At 45.9% G+C, this 10,155-nt stretch overlaps 1 protein-coding gene across 1 annotated transcript in view; it reads left to right on the plus strand.

The window, feature by feature from the left end:
- PHLPP1 (PH domain and leucine rich repeat protein phosphatase 1) overlaps positions 1 to 4,537 on the plus strand; it is a 131,836-nt gene extending 127,299 nt beyond the window's left edge. The window contains exons 16-17 of the mRNA XM_042839990.1: positions 420 to 648; positions 2,496 to 4,537. Of these exons, the coding sequence (XP_042695924.1) occupies positions 420 to 648; positions 2,496 to 3,614 (1,348 nt within the window). The 3' untranslated portion in view covers positions 3,615 to 4,537. The remainder of the gene's footprint in view (positions 1 to 419; positions 649 to 2,495) is intronic.
- The last annotated feature ends 5,618 nt before the right edge of the window (positions 4,538 to 10,155 follow it).

A 10,155-nucleotide genomic window follows, 5' to 3' on the forward strand; every position in this document is an offset into this window, starting at 1 on the left:
CTCTGGTTAATGTGACTTTCTTTGTAAGCTCTACCTGTACTCGATTTATTAGCCCTCAACACTTTGCCAACCTTCTTCGTTTCCCTCTGTGTGACCTTTGAAGTAGACTTCTTTCAAATGCAGAGAAAGGGAGCTGACTGTGCGGCTCTTTGGAGTGCAGAGATTTTTCTAAAATTGACTCTAAGATTGGAGTATCTGCATCGTGCTGGAAATAGCACACAGCTTGAGAGCTGTGCGTGATGACTCTGCAGTGTTGCTACAGTGTCATGGTCTTCAGTGGAGACTTTTGTTTTTGTCCCAGTGATCCAATAGTCAGTGTCCCGAGTGCTCGTGGTTGCAGAATAGCAGTTGTTTCTCATTAGTACCCATAACACTTGCTTTTCAATTGAAGAACAATCCGTGTTTTGTTTGAATTCCAGGAAACTTGGAACAGCTGGACAAAAACTTGGAGGCTCTGCTGTCCTTTGCCATATAAAACATGATCCCATGGACCCTGGAGGATGCTTCACGTTAACCTCAGCAAATGTGGGGAAGTGCCAAACTGTTCTGTGCCGGAATGGGAAACCTCTGCCTTTGTCCAGGTGCTATGTGATGAGTTGTGAAGAAGAGCTGAAGAGGATTAAGCAGCATAAGGCCATTATCACAGAGGTTAGAGAACTCTGGTATGGGTGAAAGGAGGACTGCTGCAAGTCGCAGCTTCCTTTGAGGATGTTTGCATGGTGGTATTTGGAATTACACATCTGTATTTGTAATCTTTAAGAGATAGTATTGATAACAAGTTCCAGAATAGCGTTGTCCTTTCAAGGTGATTCATATCATGCAATTAAGTTGTTTTTCCATCTAATTACCATGCTACATTTTGGTTAGCTTCCGAGGGGGAATTACTGTGAGCATGCTGTGGTGAAATGGGAGCTGACACCTTCCTTCCCTCTGAGATGGTGAGAGCAAATAATGTGTTGGTGCTGTCACGAAGATCCCGCCCAATCTAGAAAGATAAGAGCTGAGCACTTGCGACTGTGCCATCCTTACTGCATGAGAGTCCTTACTGCTGGCAGATTGGCTTTGTTGTCTGAGCTGTCTGTTCCCAGAGGTGCCCTCTGACAAGTAGCTCTTGAAGACAGCAGTTGCCTAAAAGAAAGAACCTGTCCTTTGCTCAGTTGGAAGGCCATAAGAGAAAGCTACTTGCTGCCTTCTTACAAGCTTAAAGCCACCGCAGTCAGCTGTGCATTGCCTTGTGTGACATGTGCATAGGAACAGAGAAATATTGTATCCTGTCAATGGGGGAGGAAAGGGCAAAAAACTCACTGCTGTACAGCCATGAGCAGGTGTGTGCGTGTAATAAAATCGCGTGCTTGTTAATCTTGCCAAGAGGTGATGACTGGAATCTCAAACGTGACAGATTAGAAAGGAGTCAGTCCAACATAGCGTGCATCACTGAGGCATGCTCGTTATGCTCTGTAAAGGAAAAGGGAAATTTCTGTGCTGAATCTTGAGATGACTCATTGATTTCATGCTTTGTTGATGGCTTATCACTTCTGTTAGAATCTTAATAGGGAAGTTAACAAGCTGACAAGGTTTTAAAGGGGAAGCTTTTTTAGTCTTGGTTTGCTTTTCTGTGGTTACTTGCTGTATAATAACCACTACTGTCATCGACTGGACCAAATGAGCGTAAATCCTCACCTCTGCTCTTCATCTCAAACACACAATTAGCGGGCTGCAGCTCTCTCCACAGGCTGCCAACAAACCAGGCTTGCTGTTTCAGATGCTCACTGTGCTTATTGTGACTGCTCAGATCCTAACCAGATCCTGGGATTTGGATGGGCATGGGATTTACTTCTCAAATACGCCCGTTTTTACTGGTGCTTTCCCTTCAGATGTTATTCCTCCTCTTTTTGGAAATTTATTTATAAGTGGAAGCATAGTAAGTAATTAGAGCATGTAAAACATTTCACTACAATGCAGATGACTGCAAAATGCAAACTTCCTCTCTGCTGTGTTTGACTTCCTTCATTTGAAGCTTTTTAAAATGAACTTTTGTTTCTTAAGTGATGAGCCAAGACCAAACCTGCAAGAGAAGAGTCGTAACTCCTGTATCAAATGGAGCTGTGTGCAACTTTGCCCTCTATAAAGCCAGATATTGTGGGCAGAGGAGGGACAAGTCTGACTCATGGATAAAACATTAGTCCAGTTGGCTCTCACAGCTGCAGGAGCAGAATAGATGGGTCTTTTGTTGCAGACTTATGCTTTGTTAGTCTGCATAGGTGATGCTGATGACAAATCAGTAGGATGTAGGAGGCTGAGTGCAAGGTTAGAAAGCAGCCGTCACTATGTTCCCATTCCAGCTCTGTCTCCTTGCAAGTCACTTTTACATTTGCCCATCAGTAAATGGCTGTAATTGGGGTACTACAAAAACAGGCAGAGGTAAGACGCAGGGAGATGGGAGTGCCATGTATCTGTCTGCCTTGTTTCCAGTTTTCTATCCTTTCTAATTTCAGGACGGCAAAGTAAATGGTGTGACAGATTCAACGAGGATCTTGGGATACACGTTCCTTCACCCAAGCGTTGTGCCGCGTCCTCACGTCCAGTCCATTACCTTAACTCCACAAGATGAGTTCTTCATTCTGGGGAGCAAGGGGCTGTGGGACAGCCTCTCAATGGATGAGGCAGTGGAAGCAGTCAGAAACGTGCCTGATGCGCTGGCAGCTGCCAAGAAGCTTTGCACTTTGGCCCAAAGTTACGGCTGCAACGACAGCATCAGCGCGGTTGTGGTTCAGCTCAATGTTACGGAGGACAGCTTCTGCTGCTGTGAACTTAATGGGGTCCCACCCCCCAGCCCAGGCATTTTCCCCCAGTCTGTCAACGTGGTCATCAAGGACAGGCCAGCAGATGCTCTTGGGATGCCATCTTCAAGCAGCGGCATGGCTTCAGAGATCAGCAGCGAGATCTCCACCTCAGAAATGAGCAGCGAGGTGGGGTCCACAGCCTCCGATGAACCTCCACAGGTAGCCATGAACGAGAGCAGCCCGGCCTACCCCGGCGAGCAGCGCTGCATGCTGCATCCTGTCTGCCTGTCCAACTCCTTCCAGCGGCAGCTCTCCAGCGCCACGTTCTCCAGCGCCTTCTCCGACAACGGCCTCGACAGCGACGACGAGGAGCCGATAGAGGGGGTGTTCACCAACGGCAGCCGTGTGGAAGTGGAGGTGGACATCCATTGCAGCCGAGCAAAGGAGAAGCAGCTTCTCCAAGTGCCTGTGGAAGCCAGTGACGAAGGTATTGTCATCAGTGCCAACGAAGATGAGCCCGGCCTCCCCAAGAAAGCCGAATGTTCTGCCACAGGCACAATAGGGCGTCGGAGGGGCAACGGCTCTGTGGCACCCCAAGAGAGAAGCCATAATTTGATTGAAGTTGCAACAGATGCACCGCTTAGGAAAACAGGGGGATATTTTGCTGCTCCGGCACAGCCGGACCCGGATGACCAGTTCATCATCCCACCAGAGCTGGAAGAAGAGGTCAAGGAGATCATGAAACAGCACCAGGAACAACAGCAGCAGCAGCAGCAGCAGCGGCAGTACCAGATGGACCACCTGGCAGACTACTACGATACGCCACTATGACCCATTCTACTGCTTGGAAATGAGCAGATGAGGAGACTTGAGTGCAGGACCCAGTGGGCGCACACTACAGCAGGGGTTTCCCTTCTACGTTTCCTTTATACACTTCCTTTTCTTTATCCTGCCACTACAGATAACTGCAGCTTTTCAGTTTGTTAGGTTTAATATTCATTGACTTTCTTCTAGAGATGCTTTACCAGTAAAGTTTAAGATAGTTAATCTTCCCTTAACATATCAAATGTAAAAACAAAACAAAAAAATAATAAAAAGGTTTAATATATTGCTGAGAAACAGATGATGATGTAATATTTTTTAAAATGGCTTGTTTGTTTTGTTTGAAAAGCAGGGCAGTAGCCAGTGCTAAATGATTTAAGTAATATTGTAATACTGTATTTCTTTGAGAGAAAAGGCTTTTTTTGGTCTTGAAAATGATAGACATTTGTAGAATATGGAGACTAACTCCTAGGAGTTGCTTTACTCTTTCAGGTGACTTAAGTCACTGAGATTCACTAATTTTCTCTGAGAGAACAGTTGATTGGGAAATTACTGTAAATAGCTCAGTGTTGTATAGTGATGCTTACATGTTTTGTAGCCTTGGCATTAAGGACACAACCTGAGAAACTGACCTTTTTCTTAAGCAATTCTTTGGGCCGTGGTCATTGAGCATAGCGAACGGAGTGACTGCGTACAAGTTAGCTAGAGTTAGATGGTACAGACCATTGAAAGAAACCCACTTTTTCCTCTGGTCTCTTTCTATTCTTTTACAAACACGTTTTATTTGTGTTCCTTATTGCTGCCACAACCAGCATGATTGTATAGAGCTCATTTGCTGTAGAACATTTACAAACCAAGAGTTATATTAAAGCCGAATGCACAAATGAACATGTCATAATTTTTGTTATAATAAATATGAAATTTACAAATGATGTCTGCTTTTGTCTGAGTAGCTGAGCCTTTCAGCAGCTTGCTGTAGTTCATCGTTATACCACAGTCTGTTTACACTGCGACTTTTCCATCTTAGTGTATGCTTTTTCTTACAGGAACTGCAGAAACTGACGTGTACTCTTAGAAATTTTAGCAAGGAAGTCACCCAATGGCTGTGCAAAATGCCCTTAAGAGATGCTGGACAACAGTGAGGAATTAGCATCGTTCTTTTGTTTCTCAGTACAAATGGAGCACTATTGATTTGCCCTTCACCACAGTATTGACAGTATCAGAAGACAAGAGGAGCGGTGCTCTGAATCTGTGCCATTGGGACTGAGCAAGTGAAGGTAGGAATGATGAAGGGATAAGGGCTAAGAAAGGGAGCAAGAAAACACGGGGTATGAGAGAGGAGGAAAAACAGAAGGTGGAGAAGAGCTCAAAGTTAACTACATAAACTCAGATTTGGTTGTACGTGTTAAATGAACGTGAGTTCAGTGGCAGTTTGATAGCAAAAGGGCATTTCTTTGTGAATCCTGCAGGAAAGGACCCTTACCCTTCCTCAGTGTTGTCTCCAACAAACTTTCTTTTCCTCCTCAGTCTCTAAAGGTGAGGTGCAGATGGCCAAAACTGAGAGCACACTAAAGTCTTCTGCTTACAGCATGGTCCCTTTTAGAACTGCATTCCAAAGTCAGAGCTTTTGTAGCATTGAAGTGACAGGATTTGGGCAGAGGATTTCTCGTCTGTCTGAAGAAGACATTTGTATTAGTGGTCTGTCTCAACAAGTCACAATGTGAGGGATTGATGTGTTCATAGGGCCTTCTTGTTCCCCTTCCTGTAACTGGATCAATAGGTTGGCTGTCTGGGAACATCTCTGGAGAATTCAGTGTTTTTAAACAGGGTGAAGGGTGTTTTGTTCCAGATTTAAAGGGGGATTTGAAAAACAAGGTACAGTTTTTGCAACTTGTGACTTTTCTCAACATCTCTGCCCTCTTTCACAAAGGATGTTAATGTGCTCTTATCTGGTGAGGACTGGAGCTGAGGTCACTGACTTCATTTCAGTGCATTACTCGTATGTGAGTTTATGGTTAAGTGCACAGTGTGTATTAGACAGTTTGAGCAATTAGGAACTATCTGACTTGAAAAAAGAACCAGATTTGTTAGCAGAATTGGGATTGCTGTAGCAGGGGTGAGGCAAAAGGGCTGCAGAGAAGGGAAGGCTTTCGACTGAAGGGAATGTAGAGCCATAGAGCCACGCTACCTTTATAATCAAACCTTTTGAGTCCTCTGAAAGTTGCCAGCAGCCGTATCTGTGACAAACAGAAATGCACGGATAGGAGGAGACCGATAGCTGGAGGCAGAAAAATGAACGTAGTTGCATTGTTTCCCGTAAGGTAACTTGAAACAGGGAGATATGATGGTATTGAGGAGGTACTCCTCTGCTTGCATGCAAGTCTTTTGTGGCATGAAAGCTTTTTCATTTTGCTTTCTGCCGTAGTGCTCTTACATAATGCGTTTTGTTGTGCATGAGCAACCCGTTGGCATGAATGCTTCTGCATTCAGAGCAGGGGCTCCTCATTGGTAACCAGTGCTGTGGTGCTGCTGCCTTCCTGTGGATTATTGCTTTCGGAATGAGCAAAATAACTGTGCAGAGTATCTCCCTCATTACTGGAGGTGGTTGTGCTGCTACTGCAGCGGCCCGTACGTTATTTTTTAAGCATTCTCTTCGTAATGATCTCAGCCTTCTTGCTAGCTGTTGTGCTTTCAACTCATACGCATCATGTTCTAGCAAATGGTACGTGTGTATTTTCCAAAGCGTGATGCTGTCACTTTGGAAGCACATCCACGAGGGGGTGGGTGTTACTGAAGTGTCACGCAGCTTCAGAAGTCATTTGTTAAGAATTTCCAGCAGTCCTCTGGTGATATCCGAATGGATAGCCTTTGTGTTCAGAGGCATGTGCCCTGAATCGCTTCGGTCAGCCCCACCAAGGGGGTGGTGTTGTAGCCAAGATGGAGTAAAATCTGGGTTCTGACCGTAATAACGCTGTAGAACAGTGGCCTCCACTCATCTCTCTGAGAGGCTGCAGTTTGCCTTGCAAGGTGACACAGATACGTATGATCCTGTATCTCTGCACAGTCGCTGATGATGTCTTTTGGCTTCGAATTTGCAGCTTCGAGCTTGGAAATATTCACTGGAGTGGCTTAGTTGGAATAACCCTGTGCCCAGCCTGCAGATCAGGGGTGTAGAAAGGCTTGAGTTATTTCTAGCAATGCAGTAGGACTTAAAGGAGCAAATAAAACCACATCCTTAGCCCAGTCAGCCTGCTTTGCCTGGACGTTGCCTGCTGTGGATGGAGAGATGAGTTTGTCTAACAGGAGATGACCCTTGAGCTTTAAGTTGAGCAGATCTGAGCTTATGCTGGAGTTGGATCCCAGGCTTTGGCTGGAGGAGGGTGTGTGACCAGTAGCTGGCCCCAAAAGAATCTTTTGCACTTGACTGGAGCCAGGATTTCAAGGTATCTGTAAAATGACTGTGTTAACACTTTTCTCAGTTAACCTGCTTTGCAGTCCTGCCTTGTTAATTCAATTGGCTTGCTTCAGGGCCAATTTGTTGCGGTATTGTTGGATTAATCGATTTGCTCCTGACTGATCCAGTCAGCATGCTGCGTGCCGGCACTTGCTGTGCAGCGAGGACCTGCGGGATGTGCCTGAACTGGGATGTGCCTGAACCTGCAAGTGGTCGAAGGAGAGCGGGGCAGGGGCGTGAGGGCCCAGCAGTGCCTGGAAACATTGTGTAATAATGTTGATTGAGACCATGGCTTATAAGGCACCAGGCAGGGCCTGACAGGCCTCCAGCCGGGGAGCCCCAGTGCTGTGGTGCTGTCTGGAGTTGATGCTCTGAGCATGGCACGCCGTTCTTCACTCCTGTTGGATTTAGCACAGCTGCACGGAGAGAAGTCCCTGTGTTTTAACAGTGAAATCATCACCGCTGACTCACAGAACAGATGGAATTGTTTCTCTGGTTCAATATATGCTGTGGAGTGCTTTAAAGAAAACCAAGACACAGCTATGGGGGAAGGCTGGTACAGCAGAAGTGCATGAGTCAGTGACTTGTAAGATGCTGTTTCATTGTAAACCCTACAAAGGAGAGACAGGAGAAAATCTGCGTGGTTAATGATTCTCTTAATCCCAGAGAACTGCGTACATAGAATATATAGTGAGGTGCTCCGTATTTAAAATGGGATGGCAATGGAGAGCAAAACCAGGAATGTCTTTTTGAGGTTTAGAATAAACGGATGCTTGTGGCCCAGCAGCCAAAGCTGTTTCTTCTGGGTACCTTCTGGGTACAAGCACAGGCAGCTGATGGGAGTGTTGGGAGTTGGCAAGTCTCCCTGTGGCAGAGCCATTTAATGAGGGGTTAAAGGGATCATCATGTTCTCTCATTGTGGTGGGCAGAATTTGACCGCGAGGTTTCTCAGTCAGCTCTGGTACCGGCATAGTTTTTGTGTGGGGTCACTGAAGTGCCTTGAAACGACCAAGTGGGACAGGGAAGAATGAGCCCGAAGTCACCCAGCCTGCTGCTCCTTCCTCTCCTGCTGAGTTGCAGCTTGCACCTGTCTGAGACAGAAGAGCTCTCCTTGTGATGAAGGTAAGAAATGGCTTTCAGGCCTCTCTTTATAATTGAAGCGGAGCTTTCCGTAGGTGGGGTAAAAAGTAGTGTGTTGCTGCTGTCTTTGCTAATTGAAAACTACAGGAGCTCCCCCTTGTGTTACCATGAGATGGGAGAATATGGCTACAGCTTCCTTGCCAAGGGCCCAAGTGAAACCCGTGCTCCTATGCCCTTGCTCACACCTACAGATGAAGCTGTTCTGGAGCTGCCTTGGCTCAGCCTGTCACTCCACACAGCAGCAGCGCTGGCAGCAGCAGGAGCTTCCTGGTAAGGCCAGGGCAGCTCTGCCCACAAGACACATTCTTGTGATCTCCAGGAAGGAAAAACACCTTTCTAACTGCTTGTGTGCCCCAATAGTGACTGCGCACACTGATCATCTCCAGTTAGGAAGTCTTAAGCTCCTTAGTTTTCTGGCACCAGCTCTTCCAGTGTCACGTGGCTTCCATCATGCTGTGCCAAGAGCCTTGCCTCTACACGCTGAGGGCTGGGAAGCTGCTGCCTTGGGTCCCTCATACTTTGCAGAGAAGGGTTGTGTGGGCATGAAGTGCTGTGGGCGTGCAGATGATGGATTTAGGCATCGCTTGGTACTATAAATCTGGGTACAGTGGGAAGCCTTTGAGTAATGCATACACGAGGCGCGCGGTGCATTCACAGCTAATGAACCTCCAGTGCTCAACAAGCAGCTGGGCGAATCTCAGCCCTTTTTTTCCTGCCGCACTTCAGCTGCCCTTGTTTAACTTGGACAGCAGTGTGGGTTAGCAAAAACTTTGAGGTTTCCATACAGATGTCTTAACCTCTCTGCTATCGTTTCTCATGTAGTATTTCAAAGCCTGTTTCAAATGTACGGTCCGTAGCTGTGCCTGTCTGTCTTGTGAGCCTTCGTACGTTCTGTTGAGAAACTAATTACCTGTGCATGGATGCTTTCCCCTCACTTAAGCTTTCCAAAATGTCCTATGAGCTTCAGCAGCAGGTGCAATGTGTGCTAATGGCACAGCTGGAGATCAATAGCCCATTTGTAGTAATGAAGGGCATCCTGCGACTTTCCAGTCTTGCACTGTCACACGCCAAAACCAATTCCATCAAACGCAGTGAGGATCTGCAGACCTTGCAAGGAGCCTCATGTTTTATGTATGATGGGTGATGGTGAGCATCTGTGACACTTTTATGCTGGGCAGGCATTAAGCCTCTGTAATAGATTGAATGCCACCTTTTCCTGGAGATGGACGGATGTGAAAGAGGTGAGTAATGACGAGTGTCCCAGCTGTCATAAGCAACGTGGTTATGGTCCTATTTAATAACCTATTGGAGTCCTAGGAAAGGAGATTTGTAAGATCTGCAAATGTAATTGAGAGATGGGAGTTATAGAAGGTCCATTTTGTAGTTAGAGCTCAACTTACAGTCAATCTGAGTTGAGACGAGAAATTGACAGGAGACAAACTCTGATGAAGGTAGATATGCACTGGGAATAAAATACATGGATTACAAAAGAACAATCTCCATTCAAACTGTTCTCCAGTTCTCTAATCCCTGTATGTATTCTCATCACTTTGAAGCAGTTTCTCACGCAAACTGAGATTGCAGTTTCTGTAAAGATGAGCTTCAAATTCTGCTGTCACACAACTGGTTTGTGTTCAGAGTTGTTTCTTCACGTCAGGTACACTGAAACTGCCCTGGAAAAGGCAAGTAATGGTAAAAGTTAATATATTCTGAGAACGTTCACAGTCCTTCTAGCTGTGAGGGTTTTATGGTTCCAGATGAGTGAATTATTTAGTAAATGTAAAGGTTATGTTGAGCCTATTTTCAGGAGCAAATATCTTCTTTCTCCACTGGCCCCAACCCCCACAGTTTTGCCTTTCACATTGAGAAAGAAGCAGCTCGCATCTTGGGATGCTAATTTGCTCCGTTTTGGAAAAGATTTTCCCCAGACTGAATTAATTTTACAACAGTTATTTG

This window comes from Centrocercus urophasianus, unplaced genomic scaffold, assembly GCF_019232065.1.
Source record: "Centrocercus urophasianus isolate 14NV4802_14NV808 unplaced genomic scaffold, USGS_Curo_1.0 seq_11, whole genome shotgun sequence".
In the NCBI taxonomy this organism is placed as follows: domain Eukaryota; kingdom Metazoa; phylum Chordata; class Aves; order Galliformes; family Phasianidae; genus Centrocercus; species Centrocercus urophasianus.